Source organism: Schistocerca americana, unplaced genomic scaffold (genome assembly GCF_021461395.2).
Source record: "Schistocerca americana isolate TAMUIC-IGC-003095 unplaced genomic scaffold, iqSchAmer2.1 HiC_scaffold_49, whole genome shotgun sequence".
Lineage (NCBI taxonomy): Eukaryota > Metazoa > Arthropoda > Insecta > Orthoptera > Acrididae > Schistocerca > Schistocerca americana.
In genome coordinates this window covers 2,599,280-2,620,240 of record NW_025726225.1, presented here as the reverse complement: position 1 = coordinate 2,620,240, position 20,961 = coordinate 2,599,280, and the positions used below count along the sequence as shown (strand labels likewise).

The following is a 20,961-nucleotide window of genomic DNA, read 5'->3' as shown; positions in this document are numbered from 1 at the left end:
CTTACCAGGTGGGATTGATGGAGGACATCGAAAGGGTGCAAAAAAGGGCAGCTCGTTTTGTATTATCACGTAATAGGGGAGAGAGTATAGCAGATATGATATGCGAGTTGGGATGGAAGTCATTAAAACAAAGACGTTTTTCATTGCGGCGAGATCTATTTATGAATTTTCAATCACCAACTTTCTCTTCTGAAAGCGAAAATATTTTGTTGAGACCAATCTACATAGGTAGGAACGATCATCAAAATAAAATAAGAGAAATCAGAGCTCCAATAGAAAGGTTTAGGTGTTCATTTTTGCCATGCGCTGTTAAGGAGTGGAATGGTAGAGAGATAGTATGATTGTGGTTGGATGAACCCTTTGCCAAGCACTTAAATGTGAATTGCAGAGTAATCATGTAGATTTAGATGTAGGTGACCATGTGGTGTACTACGAGTTGCTTGCCCCCTCTACTGCCATACCAGCTTCACTAATTTGACAATTTTGGAGTTCCCCTTAACTTAAGTTTCACAATTCTTCCCTCAGTACTAGCCACCCCTACACTGCCCTTTCCCATGCCTAGCTCTGTACCTGTACCTGTACCTGTACCTGTTCCTGTACCTGTACCTCCTATGTTACACCCTCTGCCACCCCATCCCCTATATGACATTTGCATTAAATCTGTCCACCACAACTCCTCACGCAGTTGGCCTGCAGGTTTATGACAATTTATCTGGTTGGCAGAGGGACAGAACGCAACAATGTTATTCCAGGCTTAGCCTTTTACTGCTTATTTCCAGATTAACCCTTTCATGGCCAATCGAACGTCTTAGGCTGATGCATAACACTGTAGTGTTTCCTACAAGTTAAAAAACTCAGACTATACATACTGGAGACTTAAATCATCATTAATAACATAATTTGTTTCGCTGTTCACTTCAGTCTGTTGGGATAACTTTCTGGATCCACAACTGTAGAAATCATGTGGTTTTGTAGCAAAGAGCCATGTTCAAAGTGTATTTTGCCCCTAAAGGAAGTATGTCAAGATCATTGAACAGAGAGCATAGAAGATGAAATCTGAGGGTGCAAGATCAGATGAAAAGGGTGGGTGCAAAATGACTTCTCAATCCAGTTGTTCTATAGTGTTTGTTGCCAGTCTAGCAGAATGCTGGTGACTGTTACTGTGGAATAGCACCACTTCTCACAGTCTTCCTGGATGTTTTTCTGGAACTATATCTGCAAGATGTCTGTTGGGATCTGCTGGGTCTCGAGAATGCAGTACACAAGTTGTGAAGCCACCAACAAGTCAGCCACCTTGTACTCAGTAGCATGTTGTCACCGGGTAGTCAACAACACTCTTGGCAGGCGGGGGATTGAGAGTAACTGTGGCACCCAGATGGGTCAGGCTATTTCACACATCAGTCAGGTGGCAAAATTCATTACTACTTATCGTAGTGTGCCTATTTGTAATGTTTGCTTAACATTACAATGACAAATTTCTAAATGTCAATTTGGTACTTAAAAATTTGTCTTTTTTCTCTTTGACCACATTTCCCTCACAATCTACCACAGTACACATTTTCAATGCAACTGTACATTTGTAACCAATCTTTCGTAGTTACAATAACACCACCAATTTTCAGTATGAATTATGTATGACATAATTAACATCCAGTGTTAAGTTATAGTATAGAGTTTTTAAAAACTGTTTCACAAAAATTATTTAGCACACCACCAATGGAATATTAATGTCAAAGAAAAAGATGAAAAATAAAGTACCACATAATAAAATATTAAAGTCGTAACTTTAATGTGTAATTAAGCTACTGAAGAAAGCAAATATCTCACCTGCCAACAGCTCCTCCATCCTCAACTTCTGCGGCATCTGCAAAAATATTAAGAAGCTGAATAAATTTACATCAACAGAATTTGAGTGTAAATCAAACATCTTGATATGTGGCAGTGGTTGTCTTCTCACTGCACATGCTCATTTTAATGTCAAGAAGTTGCTAAATTAAAATAGTGATGGAGATAAGGAATCAGGTGCTGTGGCATGTACATACATGTGGAATTTTATAAAAGTGAGATTGATGAAAACTGCATAATGATCCAAGTGAAGAACCACAAAATATTTTAATTTTAATTGTCTGAATTCATTACAGCTGCCATATACAGCCACTGTCACAGAGAAGGACAAAGGTGCCCACAAAAAGCAAGGCAACATTGGTGTTTGGAGGCTGGTGTAAGGACACTGCCAGTGACCGAAATAATGGTACAGCTTAGTTTGCTGGAATGAACACCCCTCATGAAAGGGGAAAGGAATAACAGACCATTATAAAATTACAGACTGTCACAGTTAGGAGATAGAGAAATTATGTCATGTACAATTCTGATAGTGTCTCCATTGGATTTCAAGTTACTGAGAACCAGCAGATCCCAAAGTGATGAGCCACAGCAGTTCACGTAGCACACGTCGCAAATGACATGCCATGTAGTGTAGCAGAGTTGTGGCAGCTTACAACTATGTGACTCACCGAGAATCCTGATCGAAACACTTTAAACTATCTGCAAGTACTGTAATGACTTCATACCTACAAAACTGGAGGACACTGGCCTCAACAATACATTATGATTTTATGAGCTTTGTCTATTTAGGGGTGTACTAACCTGTTCCAGAGTGTTGTTGTGTTAGAGTAATTCTTCATCAAAGTTCATATTTTGGATTCCAACATGCTAATAGCTGCCCCAGTGGTAAGGAGGTTTAATGTGTCGAGGTATGCCCACAGATACTCAACATGCGTGGCCAGCACATAAGTTTTCATTTCAATTGAGTCACACTACCCTGTTAGGGAGCTTCTTACAGATGCAAGCAGTTTGTTTAAGGTACATTGTTGGTTAGGGTTTGGATAGTTATTTTCTATGTATTTTGTGTTGATTAGCACATGCTCAGTTAGCCCCCAAACTACACTGAATAGCTCTTGTTGTTCACACTGCTACAGCAGACTGCAATGTGATTGAAATATAGCACTGTAGGCATCCAAATCGCTATTGATGGCATTCTCCTGTAAAAATGCATCGGTGGCAACTGGCATCAGTGTATCAGCCTCACTGATTTGTACCTGTACACACAGAACAAGTGAGGCTTGTGTGTTTCATAGTGAATGACTAGTGGAAGCCACTTCATACTGTGGACAGTGTTAAGGTGATATGCAGAAAAGTATATCTAATTTACAAAGAAGATAGTGTAGGTGTCTTGAAGTGTACTATGTGACATTGGTAGCAATGATATATGGCATCATAAATCACAAATACTGTAACAGCCTAGCACATGTTCATAGCAACACTGCAGAGAGCAACAATGACAGCATGAAGAACCAGCATAAAGGTGTGGGAGTTTAAACAATTGGAAAATTTTATATCCAGCAACTAAAGGAACTATATGCCAATTTGGATACACAGCTTAACCAACAAAACTATCATCAACAAGTGTGGTACTCAGTACTGATGACTTAACATCAGGCATTCCTGTCAGGGACTGCTGTTACAACTTTTACAAGAAACTAATGTAACATTTACACAAAATCCAACTGCAGTGCAAATTTGGATTCCTTGACATGCATAAGGCAAGTCCTACATCACTTGGAGGGGAAAGGAAATTTCAAAACTGAAGTCTTTAAAGTAATCTGTAAGAGCACAGTTTGACAGAACTACAGGCAATGCATCATTATCCCATTTTGGTATACTCGAACATTTAATTGGGAAGCTGTTAGAGCAGTTGCTGTGGACAATTTTGAAGCAACTTTGTATTTTGGCCATGCATATCTCTGTGGTCATGGCTAACAGGGATGGAAGCTGATATTATGACAGCAGCAACACAATGTGACTAATGTGAACACATCCAATAAAGAGGAAACTGCAAATAAGAATTTTTTGTCGAGTAGTGACTTGAGTAAGAGCATAATTGGACTGGGGCAGCCCAACAACTAGGGTCCCAATGGCAGTCAAAACAAAGGAAATACAAGAAATTAAAATGGAAACAAAAAGTGGAAAAATAGGTAAAAACATCTGACTAAACACGGCCACAAATGTCCATAGCTCATTGAGGGGCTACAGCAGTGGTCTGGAATTAGTCCTCTGAAAATGAACTAAATGGATTTTGGTCCACTCAGCTTGTGTCAGTTGCTAACAGGATGTGGCTTAACTTCCAGCACTGCAGTACCTCATGAGAAAGAAGTACTTTTATTCACTCTGTGAAGGCAGTACAGAATTCTCTGACCAGTCATTTGCACAGGAATTCTCTGACCAGTCATTTGCACAGAAGTTGCTGGTGGTGACTGCACTGAAGTCATTCCACGTGGTACTGTGTTACAATCATTACTGTATGCCTCCTACCAGATTTAAACACATGATAATGAATTTAATAATGGTTACAGAGAGCCAAGGATGCTTGCACAAGGTAGACCAGAGTGGAGAACTGCATCAAACCCCATTCGGACTGACAATAACAACAACAAGAACAACTGCAGTCCATAAACTGGGTGAGTATGAGCCTAACACCAAGTGGTGTTTACTTTACAAACTGATTTTCTGCTACATCAGTTCCATACTGACTTCCCTCCTACCTCCCTCCCACCCACCCTACCTCCCTCCTTTCGCACTGCAGTTCTGCAAGTATGAAATGTCTGAGATGAGTGGCAGTATAGTTACTTCCCACTCACCAAATCTATCACTCTTACTGAAGGGTGCAGTGATGTAAGACCGATTGTGATTTAGTAAGCAAATTGAGTGCACGGTCTTGCTATTGTTAGGTAGCACTGATTGGGACAAATGACCGACAGTCGAGATCAGATGGCCTCTAACAAAGCTGTGTTTAGTCAGGCTGTGGAGGATGCATGGGGAAATTACATGATGCAGTGTCCACAGTTGCATTTTTCCTCCATTACATGAAGGAAGAACAATCTGTGGACAAAGTTCATTGCTGTAGCCCAGGATTCAGACAAGAAATAAACACGTTTTGTCCAACAGAAATTAAATGTCATATTGTTTCTTATTCTACATACAGCATGAGGAAACACATGTACTCCATCAAATAAATGCAGCATACAGACCAATTTCTATATACAAACACCATTTAGAAACTACAAATTATCCTACTGCCCTGTTTTCTTATTTGGTCATGAGAGACTTCCCAATTTGTAATTTGCCTGTGTGTGTGTGTGTGTGTGTGTGTGTGTGTGTGTGTGTGTGTGTGTGTGTGTGTGTGTGTGTGTGAGAGAGAGAGAGAGAGAGAGAGAGAGAGAGAGAGAGAGAGAGAGAGAGAGAGAGAGAGAGAGAGAGATGTATTTTGCACATTTTTGGCCGAGGCTGATGGGTGGCAATAGAGTGGGAGAGAAATGAATTTGACATAACAAAAAATAGCCCTAAATAGGGGCACTCTTGGTTTATTCATTTCATGTATGTAGGCAGAGAGCAAGTAAAGAGAATGTAATACTCAAAATATTAAATTAAAATAAATTTATTTCAGGTACAAGGATAATGCCAACTAGAACTAGCTCAAATTTCCTTCTCTCATCTTTGATATTTTTCCGTCACCAAGAGATTTTGTGCTGGCTCTCACTGGCAGAACACTGCACAGAAGAACAAGGAAAGAATGTAAAATGTTCTCAGTCCATAACATTTTATCCAGAATGCCTCTATTTCCGACTTCAGTCATGCACCCTGGCACTGAATCTGTGAGGCATTGGACCCATTTGTCAGAAGAAACAACCCCACCGAGGCTTCAAAAAAACCAGTCCAAAAGAGCATCAGCTATAAATGGTGTGTTTCACAGCCAGTTCTCTGTGTGTTCGTGCTACTTACACACACATAATTTCCATTGTGTTCAAGTGAGCAGTCTCTCACAGCCAGTCCATTACATTAATGTCTATCTTGGACAGCTGCAGTTGAATGAGCAGACCTATACACAAGTGAATATTACTCCTGTAGCATGAATTCCCCTCCACAATATAGCATTCACACTAAATGCAGCACCACTTTCTTAAAAATGTGGGCATACGGACTGCTACTGAGGCGGGGGAAACCGACGCCCCCGGCGGGGGAAACCGACGCCCCCGGCGGGGGAAACCGACGCCCCCGGCGGGGGAAACCGACGCCCCCGGCGGGGGAAACCGACGCCCCCGGCGGGGGAAACCGACGCCCCCGGCGGGGGAAACCGACGCCCCCGGCGGGGGAAACCGACGCCCCCGGCGGGGGAAACCGACGCCCCCGGCGGGGGAAACCGACGCCCCCGGCGGGGGAAACCGACGCCCCCGGCGGGGGAAACCGACGCCCCCGGCGGGGGAAACCGACGCCCCCGGCGGGGGAAACCGACGCCCCCGGCGGGGGAAACCGACGCCCCCGGCGGGGGAAACCGACGCCCCCGGGAAACTGACAATCGGCTAGTACTACCTGTTGTCACCACTTATTTGCCATTATGTCTGGACCCTCACGGCTGCTAAACTACTGTTTGGTCTTGGTAAGACAACTTATCTGTGAAAAAATACATTTTTTCACATTGCATTCAGATGTAGCTCTGTGGCTGCCAGCCAGTGTAACATTTCCTCACTGAGTTCCTGTTTTATAGTGGACCATAGTGCGTGCAGTACAGCTTTCCTTGGCCCTCAACTAACAGCATCATTGGAACTGGGAAGTTGGTCACTCACTACAACTGCTTCGTATCTAGGGGAGGGATTAGTTGGCTCTTACAGGCAAGCTATGTGTTATCCAGCTGTGTGCTCAGTATCTTGAGCCAGGCATTCTGCTGATAGTGCCTCCTTCAACAAAATTCTTTAAAATTCTGTTTACAGTAGGGGTAGACTTCTGACATTCCAAAGATTCATCAATCACACAGGTTGATATTTTATCCAAAGTTCCCAATACTCAGGCAACTTCCACTCCCATAGTCACCCTTGGGGTGAATTTGTATAGCTTTAAAAATGCACGTTACTACCCCTTAATATTTGTCATGTCAACACAGGATACATAGAAATTCACGACTGCCAGATATGTGACAAGCATGGATGGAAAGCCAAATCATCTGCATACTGCAGACGTTTGCTTAACCTTGCACAGCTTACACTGAGGACAGGCCACATATTTGAACAAAATTTCCTTTACATTTTTGCCATTTATCAGCATGACAAGAGAGAAATCAGCATTGGACTAATATGCCATTTCTGATGACTAACACCTCTGACAATACCTCAGTTACAGTCATCCACTCACAAGCAGCACCAGAGGAATATCACAGTCAAGCAAACATTAATGGTTTGAGTTGGAGCCAGGGCATGAGTAACGACAACCAAAGGTGTATTCATTTATTTCTTATGTCTGTTACTTGCTTGTAATTAGGGTCTCAGTGATGTTCTAAGGCCTTCCATGACATCTTCCACTGATCTGTGCCCGCAACTATTGTTGCTATGATAGTCTAACACAAGACTGCAACTCACCTCGCCATCATCTTCCTTATCTTCCCCTTCTCCCTGTTCCCGTTTTCAAGCACGATATGCAGTACACTAGGACTCCCATACAAGAATAACATTGTGTGATGAAAACCTGAATAGTATTGTAAACCCCGTGAAGAAATTTGATCTCTTTTTGCTGTAGAAATGTTTGTGGAAGCGCACTTCACAATGTTGATATTGTGCTGGACTATACACAAGCACTGTAATGGAAAGTGAAGTTATAGTTTGGCACATGTGACAGATGAGATCTGATGGAATATGATCAAATGTTTTGTTGCAACACTTTGCTTACCTAGGCCTGCAACTGGATGATACTGTGAATCATTAGTTTTACTGTTTCTATTCTTTGCCATGAGGTCTGGTTTGTGTTCAAATAATTATATCAAACTTGGCACCCATTCTACATCTACATCAGTAAAGGCACATAAGTGAGTACTTAAGATGCCAGCATCCAAGTTCAAATGCATCTGGAAGCTTAATTGTTGGCATTCTTTTTTCTGGTAGTTCATAATAGATCTAATAGATTATAGTTAATATTCTCTGACAAGTAGCTGACCCAGTAATGTTGATAACTAATTTGATAATGCTGCCTGCCCATTCATTAGAGCTTTAATGGCTGTATGTAGGTGCAAAAGTACATCATTATTTGTTCACACTTTGTCAAAGTACTCTGGGAAATTTTAACCACTGCTTTAAACATTTAAGGATGGTAAGTATTAAGTGTGGTTGTAGTAGTGTGTAATATTTCTTATCATGAACTGTTAAAGGTATCATGTTTCATTCTGTCTTTTAAGAAGAGCTCTTCAAATGTTGCTTTTGTTGTTGGTTATTTTCTCTATCATAAAACATTATAACTTTCATGACTTTAGCTACAGGTAGTTTAATAAATGTATCTGAAACAGAGTGAAGCCCATACACAACAAGAGCAGCTATTTCATTACTCAGACACACAATTCCATTATTTGCATAAATGTCAAAAAAATCTGTCTCTCTTTCTAGTGAATTTGCAAAAACAATTAAAAAATGGAAATGTGTAGCTTTGAACTCTGCACCTTCAAGTTACCGTGCAATGCTTCTATCATTTCACCATGGAGAATGGATTTGGGAAGAGCAGGTAATTTTGAGGCCATAACCTTCATTCTAAATCATGCAGAGATATATTTTCAAGCTGCAAAATGAAGAATATGAGTGGCAGTGGAAAACAAAAAACTTGTTGGTAAAACTGGTCTTCCATTCTTAGTTGCTTGAATGGTAGACAGTGAGCACTTAGAATCTGAATGCCAATAAATATACTAAGGCTAAGAGTGTGCTTATGTCAGTGATTTGAACCTTCCGAGAGTCAGGTCCATAACCTATGCAGTTAAGTAAGCGATCACTAGCATGAATACTGAGTTAGTATCAGACACCTCACATTTACCACACCAATGACACTCATCTCCCCGAGATCAATCCCTGGTCTGGTTTTTATGGCACTATTGCCAAATGGTCTGATCTTTCCAGGCTTTTGTCTAATATGGCACAATTGTTTGTTTGCTGATGAGTGTACACTGACCCCTACCTCAGCACCTCAATGCCTCGAGCCATCACAATTCTTCAGAAATGAATTTAACAATACCATGGAAAGCACACAGGCACGACAAAAAAAAAAAAAGAAAAAAAACTAAGAAAGTGAGCTCTCAGTGAACAAGGCCTCTGTTATATATAGATAACATACACTCACATACTCATGCAAATGCAACTCTCACACACGTGATCACACTCTCTGGCAGCTGAAGCCAGGCTGCGAGCAGTTGCACATGATTAAACAGGCAATCACGTGGGGGTAAGGAGGAGGCTGGGACAAGGTGTGGGAGGGTAACAGGGTAGAAGTGAGCAACAGTAGATTGCTGGAGATGACCTGCAGGAGACAGGACATAATAAGGTTAAAGGCAATAGCAAAGAGGGTCACACTCAAAACAGTACCCTGAGGCACACCAACTTCCTGGTAAAGGTGTCTGACAAGGCAGTACCAACATTCCTTGAAAAATCAATACTTTAAAAATACCTGAAGGACATGGGGCATGTGGCCTCAGAAGTGCCACATGTAGAGAGATCAAGAATACCCATCCTTCAGAAGGTGTTTCAGGCATTCTGCAAATTTAAAAACACTGGCAGTGTCTGATATATCCACAGAAAACCAATCGCGACACACGTTGACAAAGTGATGAGATGGTCAGCTGCAGGACGGCCTGATCAAAATCCGCACAGTACAGTGGTCAGTGAATTGCCACACTCTAGTCACTATACCAGCCAGGCATGAATTACATGTTTCATCAGTTTGCAAACACAGCTTGTGGGAGAAATGGGGCAGTAACTAGAAGGAAGGTATTTTTCCGTACTGGGCTTGGGTATGGGTATGGGAATGACAGTGTCTTTATGCTGGCATCTGGCAAACGGCGCCCTCTGCCCAGATGCAGTTGTACATAAGAAAGAGCAAGTGCTTGCCCACAAAAGAAAGGTTTAGGAACATCTGAATGCAAACATCGTCCAGCACTGTGTTGGAGGATCGATAGGAAGTGAGAGCAAGTTCTCGCCCCCTCATACTAAAGGCAGCTTGTAGCACTCGCTAATCTGTCAAAATAAGGGTACTACCCAAGCCTCCTCCACTTGTTTCTGGTGGAGGAAGGCAGAATGATAGTGGGTGGAGCTTGAAATCTCCGCAGAATAGCAGCCCAATGGATCTTGGTCCTGCAGGGCCCATACAACAGATGAGGTAGTGGAACTGTTAGAAGAACTAGTTAAGGAAATCTAGCTAGATTTTTGCTATCCTGAAGGGTGCAACGACACTGTGCATGCAACTGTTCATAATGAATGCAGTTTGCCATCATAGAATGATGGTTAAAAACATGGAGAACACACCTCTGCATGTGAGTTGAGTCACAACACAGCTCAGTCAATCAAGGCACTGGGACATGGCACAGTAAAGATGAAGGGCGAGAATGGAATATTGTGTGGTGGTAATGATGGCATTTGTAAGATACTCTACCTGGCCATCACAACTGGAGAAATTATGTTACTCAAAGGGTGCCAGGGAACAGTAAATCTCTAGTCATCCCTAGAAAGTTGCCATTTGGGTGTGCATATATGTGGGGTAGGAGTCAGAAAATGGATAGCAAATGGTAAATGGTTGCTCGAGTACGTACTAGAGACAGTGATGAGATGATGGGCAAATTGGGCAGTGCAGGAGATTTCCAGATATGGGTAGGAGTGCATGTAGTTAAAAGGAAGATGGGTACTCCCACGATAAGGCAAATTAGGTTAAGGTGACAGAAGTTCAGCCTAGAGGGCACCTCTCTGTCAGGTTCTGGGAGATTTCCAAAGAGAATGGTGTGCATTACAGTCAACGAGCAGCAGAAAGGGGTGAGGGAGTTGGCCAGTAAGCTGGATGAAGAGTGTCCATGACACGGAATGACTGAGGGATGTAAACAGTACATATGGAAAAGTTCAGGAGAGGAATGTAAAACACGGACAGGAATAGCTTCAAGCTGGGTAGTCAGGGAGAAATGTTGACTTTGAACGTCCTTCCATATGAGCAGCATGACTCCCCTCTCTCCTCCTACGATATGGAATGCCATCTTTGGAGAGAGGGAGTCAAAGCAGACTGGGAAGAAATACAAAAGCTCAAATCAGTCAGGAGGATGCAATTTTGTTTCCTGCAGGCAGAGAACTAGCAGAGGCTGCGATTCCAAGAGCAGCTGCAAGTCATCTTTTTGGATTGAAGGCCACTAATATTCCATTGGAATAATGTCATGATTAGGAAGAAGGAGGAGGAGGAAAGAGATGGAGAGGTGGCACCTCAGCGGCCATTCCTGTGTTACATTCTTGACTGCATTTACATAAACTTATGGCTCCTCTTTTTTGGTTTCTTAAACATTTTATTTTATCTGACACATTCCTGACCTTTATGATTTGTGCCACATATTGGTCCTAAACAACAAGATGTATGAAAAAGAAACCACTTACTGGATAAAGGACTGTTTGCCATGGTCATGGGAGCTGGCAAGTAAGTCAATGCAAGATCTGAAAGATCACAAGAATGATCATTCAATTCTGTTTAATATACCAGAGACCTATATTAATGTTACTGAAAGCAAATCCCTAATAACAAAAGTAACTAAACAGTTACTTTGAAATCACACTGCACAATTTGTGATGCACGTGCTTAAGTACACTAAGGTAGTTTTATTGAATTACTAATCAACACTTGTCAAACATAACAAACACTATGACAAGTATACCTCTCAAAGTAGTTTACTTGGTAGTTATTTCACAAGCAGGAAAGTATTTTCAGAAGAGTTTAGGAAGTTGGATAGGCCATGAATGTATGAAGGAGAATGAGTCTGATATCATTCTAGAAAGGTACTTTGAAATGTGTTTGCAATTGCGAGTACCTGTCATTTGTGTTTGTGATATTTGCTCAAAAATGGAGAAATCTCAGTTCCCAACTGCAATCAGTAAGCATTTTAGACAACAGTAAGTGATAAGTGTCAATTTTAAGGAATATTTATTGTCATGTTTAATGAGTATCAACTATGGTGTAACACATCGCTTTGGTAAAGGTGTACATCTCACAATGTCTACAGTACCGATGAACAATGGTCACCACCACAGAGTGATTATTATTTTTTTTTAATTCAAATGATGGCTTTAAACTTTTATACCCTTCTCTGTTGTGCATAATGTGGTGTCACCGCCAGACACCACACTTGCTAGGTGGTAGCCTTTAAATCGGCCGCGGTCCGGTAGTATACGTCGGACCCGCGTGTCGCCACTATCAGTGATTGCAGACCGAGCGCCACCACACGGCAGGTCTAGAGAGACTTCCTAGCACTCGCCCCAGCTGTACAACCGTCTTTGTAGTGATGGTTCACTGACAAAATACGCTCTCATTTGCCGAGACGATAGTTTAGCATAGCCTTCAGCTACCTCATTTGCTACAACCTAGCAAGGGGCCCATATCAGTTACTATTGATATTGTGAATCATGTACCATCAAGACAGACGTTCATCATTAATGGATTAAAGTTAAGTATTCCACCAGCTAAGTCAGTTTTTCTAAATTCTAATTTCCTTGTCCTGTTCCAGACCTCACGCCAGCCTGCGTGAGTTAAAACGCATGCATTTTGGCCTCCTCTAGTAACACCTGCCAACCACAACACACAAAATCTAGTGGAAATTGATGCAGCATATCTGCAGGGTGGGATAACGATAATTAGTTTATCGTTCTTCACAGTTCATGATGATTTCAGTGTTTTATTCTATCATGATGATGATGATACCTGGTTAGGGGGCACTCAATGGCGTGGTTATCAGCATCCACACGAATCCCCAAATTTTACATGGTCCAGCCATGCCACTTTCACAAATGATGATGGCAACACAAACAACCAGTCCATGGGTTTATTCCTTGCTGTCTCATTCTTGTTCAGCAATGTGCCTTCCCCCTAGAACTGTCAGCATCATGACAACTGCCATTACATCAGGAGAACGAAGATGAAGTCGAGCTGTCAGTAAGATTCTGTACACTAACCAATGACACATGACTTGACATTAATAATTAAAGAGAGTTACTTGTTTTAAATTAAGAGCCAGTATATGAGTGGTCTTTCAGATATTTTTTGGTTCATTTAGCAGGTAATTTAGACTTGAGATAGCATTTCAGTTAACAGTGCTAAAGAAGTTGCAAAGTTTGTGATGTCAGGAAACAGACTGCCATGGGAGATGCAATGAGACTGAAATGGAGATGAATAGGATATTAATAAAGGAGTTTATTTGATTAAGCAAGTTGGTAGTGTGCAGAGTAGCTCAGAATAGGAGGAAGTATTTTAACGGTTCAAAGCCCTGAGCTGATGAAATATGTCCTCACCCTGGGAGGAGGACAGGAAGCAGTGTGGGGTTCATTACATGCCACAGAACCAAACTTTATATGCTACTGGTGAAAATCACACTTGCTCTGCCAGTCTCATACGTGCATCCACTACTTTCACTCACCTGAGCGATGGGGTGCGTGCCTTCCTCCTCAGCAGGGCCTGATTGACAAAAAAAGAATTTGCGTGTTAATATAAAAAATACTTTATCTGCACAAGTAAAACAAACTAGTGATAAACTAAGTGTGTTTCAACATGACCTGATAAAGAACAGAATCAATTGTTTCTATCTTTTAGAAAAAGTACGGATCAGTGTATAATTGAGCATCTAATCTACTCAATTATAAACAACCATCAATATTACCGAGTTCCAGAAAGCCAGAACTTTATTCCGGTTGCACGCTTGCTATCTGAAGACTGGCAGGGACAAATAAATGTTTATTGTCATCATTTCACATAATTATTGATCAAATTTTAAAATCTGCTTAATAAAACATACAATCTTATGTTACACAGTTAACACAGTGTCACGTTTAACATTTAGGAACTGTGTGTAAGCTTGTTTATGCACCTTCACTACTTGCATTCATGTACCGACATTATATTCATCCAGTATTTGGCAATGAGAGCACTTAGTGTTTTGCAGAAAACTTCACCATAATTTTAAATTATCATGAATTTCTCTCACAGATACCCCACAGAAAGTAATAGCAAAAATGTTTATCACTTACCACATTTTTGCTGTTTGTGCAGTAATAATGCCACATCAAACACATTCAATGTAACACTCCTTTCTTTACTTACAGATGGGTACAAGTAGTGAGGAGAATGAGTGGCAGGTGAGGCAGATTATTTCTCAGGTGGATTTTTTGTAGAGGTGAGACAGAAAGAAAATCTGATGCGTATGGGAACAGGATGGATTAGGAGACATAATAGGAATGAGGTGGAAGTGGGTGGAGTAGCATCTGGCTGGTGTTTTACAATTCTGCCTTATGCCACAGAACAGAGGTATGTCAGTTGCTGGCATCTGAACAGGCTTGAAACTGAAACTCACCCTCAGTGCAGCGGATCTTGCCAATGACAGCCACTGCACGGTTTCCACCCTGGAGCCATGCGACACTGGACAACTTAACAGTATTTCTCCACTACATAGCCTTTGTAGGGGAATGTGCAGTGGCTCACTAGCCAACCCAAGTTCCAGACTCGACATCAACTATCTACTTTGGAATGCATGACTATATTAATAAGAATGCGGCCCACAATATTGGCATTGCCAGTGCTACCTACAGCAGTGTTTGTCAGTTGTTACAGACAGAGTGCTCAACTGGAAGCTTCAAGAATAGTTTTCATATTAGTGGCAATCTTTTCATGCATCAGGGCATTCTCTTCCTTGCCTTCATCAGAAAGTTGTTTCATTTGCTTCATGTTGGCATGTACCATCTGTGCCACAATGAAACACTCTTCCTCTTGTCCACTCAGGAACATCTCTCTTCTAGTGCTTTTATAATTCCTTTTTTGTCTCTGGAAGCTTTTTACCAGTGTCTTGTCATCCATTAGGTAGCCTTCATCTCTGTGTTCAAGTGCTTCTGCATAGTGTTTGAATGGTTTTGCTCCGTGTTCAAATGCCTTGTGGCACTTCTTTCTTTCATCCTGGTGTCTTTCTGCCTGCACCATTCCACATCATCATACCTCCTTACTGATGTCTTGGCCCAATTTCTGTATTTTTCTTCCAGGTGTGTGCCTCATGGTTGACACTGCCATCTCCTCCATGGGGATGACAGTTCATACTTTTGGCTGCTGTTAAAGTCAAGACTTTTCCTCTGAGCACAGCAACATTGGAATCTAGGACATCATCAGTGCAGCTTGCAGTGCTCAGCTTAGCTCATATTAGTGACAACCTTACAGCATATCAGGAGTATTTTTATGTTGCTTGCACTAGGAAGCTGTTTCACTTGCCCAACATTATCATGTGCCTTCTGTGTTGCAATGAAGTTCTAATGTTCATGGCTACCTGAGCACATCTCTCTCCTTGTGCATGGATCATCCACATTAGGTGGGACATATGACCACGAGTGTGGGTGGCAGATGGGGCAAGGCAGCTCCCTGCTGGACTCCCTGTAGAGAGGTGAGGCAGAAAGATGAACAGATTGGTCTGGGATCAAACTGTAGTGAAAGTCTTGATGGGAAATATTTTATGAACAAAGGTACTGGCACCAGAGACAAATCTAGTGAAGAGGAAGTGATACTGTATTATCAGCCATTCTCTCCAAAAGCATTGACACATTCATCCCACATGCTTCAGTTGTTTTCACTCTACTATACACTCCCAGCACCTTCATTTCAGAGGTGATCAGCTTTCATATGTTATAAAGTAGATCATAGAAACCTTATTTCTGCTGACTGTATTCTTCATAACCACCCTCCCCGTAATTCAAAAGACAGCTCCATAAATAATTGTAAACAATTAATTCCAAGAAACTATTGAGACATTCAAGACAAAATAAGGAAAAGAAAACAAATGTCTCCAGTACACTATCTCATGAGAAAGAAGAAAAACAGTACATCAAGAGAACAGTATCTGTACATTTGTGGTGGTAGATTTCCAACTACAGTCACGATTTTGATATGATTTTCATTAATAAAGACATGCATTAATTTTAGTTACAAGACACAGACATCAGTTTTCTTCAAGAATGGGTTATCAGTGAAAATACATGTCAAATAGTATATACCTAGCAAATAATGTAACAAAGATAAATAATATCTACACTGTCTTTGCCATCCACAATTAAGCCAAAGATAGGAAGCTCCTTCTACAAAACATACTGTACTCACTTCTGTACCAACAAAGAAAAAAACACATTCTAGCATCACCTGTCAGCTTCTGGGTTCTAATTGTACATAAACTGAACAACAGATCACAGTACACAATGAAATGGGACATTCCTATGGTTATGCAGATTCTGAAACAAACATTTTGGCAGGACCTTTATGTCTGATTGACCACAGAAAGGTTAAGGGAGCCCCTGAAAATGTTAGTATCAAATAACTTATGGTAGTACTGAACGCATCAGCTATGACCATTTATAAACTAGATTCACACCCAAATATTTCCATTTAAGTTACTACCCTAATAGGTTGTACAAAAAGGTTCAGTTTTGAAATACAAATCATCCTCTGTTTCTTCTACTCACATCATTCATTCATTCATTCATTGGAGTACCACTGTTTGATTAAGCCTCTTCCCTGGCTTCTCCTGGTATTCTGGTCTCAAGCTACAGGCATTGCAGCTTGTAGTCCATGTAGCCTGATATCCACTCAATGCCTCTCACCAGACTGTCACCTCAATGTTCCCCCCACTCACCTCCCTAGGATAGGAGCATGTAATTGTCTTATCCTATCTGTCACTCACTCCATCACTACATTTATCACTCATCCCCACTACCTCCCCACTACGTCTCCTACTCCTGCCTGTTCCCTGTCCATTTTTCTGTTTCCTTTTCCCTCCCTGTAATTCTCAGCACACACGTTTCCACAGCTATATAGGTAAACTTTGTATTTCTGTAAGTCAGTAAATACTCGCCCCAAATCAAAGTCCTCAATATTCAAAAACATAAATATATTAAAATATATTGTGATTTCTGGATTCTAATTCAATTGTGAATGGTGGACTGACTAAGGGGTTGCAGAAATCACATAGATAAGAACTATAAACCCACTATCCAATCAAAATACCTGGGCACCCTTATGTAACGTGCAACTGAGCATTTTAATTCAATGAGAGGTGGATCTACTATTATAGGAAGTGAAATGATAATTAAATGGACACCCTAGCTGCGAACAGGCGGTGATGTACTTCGTTGGGGAAATGTTGAAAATGTGTGGCCCGACCGGGACTCGAACCCGGGATCTTCTGCTTACATGGCAGACGCTCGATCCATTTAATTACCATTTCATTTCTAGCAAAGCTGCATGGTCATCCAAGGTAATTGTTCTTTCAAGAACAGATACTACCATCATATATAGTTAAAATACGGCTTCCCGGACATTGACCTTCTTGTGCGAACGCACACGATATGCCCAAACTCGAACGGGACTTGGTAGATTAATCTGCCACAAGTAATGAGTATGATCAGCAAACATCTGTTAGGCACACTACGAATGTAGTGGTGTGGATATGTTGGGAATGTGGATCTCACGGGGAGTGTGCAAGGGATAAGTCCCTGCAGACGCACTATCCTCCGTGCCCGCGGTGGCTCAGATGGATAGAGCGTCTGCCATGTAAACAGACGATCCCGGGAATGAGTCCAGGTCGGGACACACATTTTCAACATGTCCCCAATGAAGTACATGACCGCCTGTTTTCAGCTAGGGTGTCCATTTAATTATCATTTCATTTCTAGCAAAGCTGCATGGTCATCTAGGGTAATTGTTCTTACGGGAACAGATACTGCCATCATGTATATTATAAGAAGTGGCAGGTAATACTGTTTTGTAAGCAGAATTCATCAGTCAGGGATCTGAGTACACTGAACATGGACTTTTCTTTGCATTACACCTGAATAATTAACACAGGGATGAATTTCAGCCCTTCCAAACTTGCCCAAGTCAGCTGTCAGCGATGTGACAGTTAAGTGAAAATGTGAAGGAACAACCAATGCTACGTGAAGTCCAGGCACACACAGTATGCTGATGGACAAGTGCTTCTATCATTGTGGTAGGAAATAGTAAAAACCAGCTTGCAGTTAGCTGCTGCAGTCACTCTTCAGTTTTGAAGTGCAGCTAGGAGCCCGCTAAGGAAATGGCTGTGTACAGGGAGTTAGAAAAACTGGTTACAGTGGCTGAGCAGCTTCTGGAAACAACATTTCTGTTCAACATAAAGTCACACTGACTGTAGCATAAAAACCCATGACTGCTGTTGAGTGGATGAGTGGAAACGAGATTTGGAGTGACAAACAGTGCTATACTCCGTGGGTATCTGACGGAAGAATTTGAATAGAGTGACTACTCAGTGAACATTATCCGCCATTAACTCTACTGCCAACAATGCAGTGCAGAGCAGGCAGTGTAACAATATGCAATTTCTCCTCTTTAACTTGTTCTCCCCTTATTGTACTTCAGGATATGATAAATGCAGAAGGGTAAGTACATATTTGACAGTATTGTGTACAATACACAGCAGAGGAACAATTCACAGACAACGACCGATTTGATCAAATCAACACTTGTACCTCTCATGGATCAGCATTGTTAGGCAAAGGCTTATAACCAGTGGCATTCCTGAAGAAGGCTTGCCTGCCGATGTTCCAACCTGAAAGCAATGGATCGTCTTAGGGATTAGTTATAAATGGCATTTTCACTCCATACCCTGTGTCCAATATTTCTACCTTGTCTGGTATCAGCTATCTAGGAAGAATGGGATGGCATCCACCCACAGAGATTTCGAAATGTCAAAGTGTCCCCAGAAGAGTTCAAGTCCTCAAAGGAGAACACAAAATCTTAATGTCCACTAATAGGTGTCCAGATACATTTGATTCTCTAGTGTACAGAGCAGGAATGTAAGCCTGCCACAGTGGGCTCTTACTCTTACTCACCAGGTGACTTCGCTGCACCTGCAGTACTGGGTCCAGCCTCTGGTGACCGTAGCCGCTGTTGTTCTGCACTGGATACTATTGTACACACAGAGAGAAAACATCTTTCAAGTACTTTATGTTCACTTTAGTGACATGCTCTTAAATTATGGCTGCGATTGAGGGTAAATTTGCGTATTTTATCATGGACAATGATGTACTGAGGCTATAACCAATCTCAGAAGCCATAGTTACAAAAAGAAATCCACATTCATGGCATATAGGAAAAAAAATTTAAAAAACTTTGGACTGTGTTCACTGGGCACCATGTTCACAGACTGTGCTTGTATGTACCACTCCAGAGGAGAGATGCACATATCAATGACTTCTTATCAATGAATGCCATTTTGAAAGAAGTTTTGTGTACACATTATGAAAAGAGCAATAGAAAACAACATGTCAAACATAAACGTACAGATATTGTTCATTAGTGTTATTTCTATTTTGTGTGTGGTGACTTACATCAGGGGACAATATGCACCTTCAGCACTGTACAGCTATCGCAGCAGCTTTGGGTGCCAAACTACATGTGTTAAAATAAGTATTCTGTGGGGTCACCACACTGTCCTGTAAAGCAATAGGCTGCCGAAGGAGTTATTTCAACAACTGATGTATGTTGTGAGACACAGAAGAGGAACCTTCAAAATTATTGCGAGTGTCTCTTTTATACTGAATGAAGGTGATCTTTTAGTGTAGTTCATGAGTGTGATGATGAAGGGAATAAATAATTTGTTAAGTCAAAAGTGACATAGTAAGTTATTTATATAAATGTGATGCGTCAAAGGCATCAATTTTGAATTTTAAAGTAATTATAACAGAGTTTGAGAAGAAGTATAGAAGATAAGGTACAGAATATAATACATCATTGTATTAAATAATTACACCACATGACACCTGACTGCAGTGTTAGGGGACAAACGACATGAAAGGGAAGCTGTGTTGACAGAGGAGTGAGACAAGTGTCAGAGTCCTGCACAACTGAGTAAGCGAGCACAAAATGTGAGATCAGGAGACCACAGCCTAACTTGATAGGCTGCCCACCCCACCTGTCATAGACATGCACAGAAGTTGTGACTGAGCCTTATACAATGTACAGATATAGTTTAAGTCCTTTTGGTCACACATATTATAAACTTGCCAGTCAGTACTATAGGCAAAATGTCAAAGGTGGTGGTGTATGCATTTATCTAAATCCCAAGCTTAAATTTAAGTTAAGATATGAGGCTAAACCATTAATCATAGAAAAGAAAGTAATTGTTGCAGCAATTTGCAGATCACCATCTGGAGATACTGAAGTCTCTCTTAAGAATTTGGAAGAAATGCTAGACATTTTTCTCAAATGAGAACTCTGCCATAATTCTTTGTGGTGACTTTAATATTAATCTATTGGTCCAGAGTTCAGTAAAATACAAGTTTTTAGACATACTAAAAGCTTCAACTTGTTTCCCCACGTATCAGCTCCCACTAGAACAACAGATTCCAGTGAAAGCCTAATAAATAACATCTTCTCAAATGTGGTCACACATGAAGTTGCAGTTACAAATGTGAATATAGGATTATCAGATCATAATGCACTAACCTTTAATCTCACTGCAACTCCCAAGGAGGGGAAAATAAAAAGGAGTACAAACGATTTTTCTCTACTGAAAATTGTAATCAGTTCAAAAATAATGTTAAAAATGCAGTTTGGCCAGAGGTCTTGGCACAAACAAACACAAAAGATGCTTACAATACATTTGCTTCCACTTTTATGGCATACTTTGAAATGTGCTTCCCAAAAAAGCTTTTGAGTTACAGATCATCTGGATCCAAAGGGACCTGGAGTACATCCGGAATTAAAACATCAAGTGAAACCATGATATTACTAAGTTTTAAGTTAAAAACATGTCATGATCAGCAGTTTGTTGAGTATGTGAGAACATACAAACAGACTTACCGCAAAGTA

General features: G+C 41.1%; 1 protein-coding gene across 1 annotated transcript in view; it reads left to right on the top strand.

Annotated features, from left to right (window-relative positions):
• The first annotated feature begins 6,022 nt into the window (after positions 1-6,022).
• Positions 6,023-20,961, top strand: part of LOC124585256 (nascent polypeptide-associated complex subunit alpha, muscle-specific form-like) — a 33,820-nt gene continuing 18,881 nt past the window's right edge. The window contains exons 1-2 of the mRNA XM_047131384.1: positions 6,023-6,378; positions 8,481-8,595. Coding sequence (XP_046987340.1) covers positions 6,023-6,378; positions 8,481-8,595 — 471 coding nt within the window. The remainder of the gene's footprint in view (positions 6,379-8,480; positions 8,596-20,961) is intronic.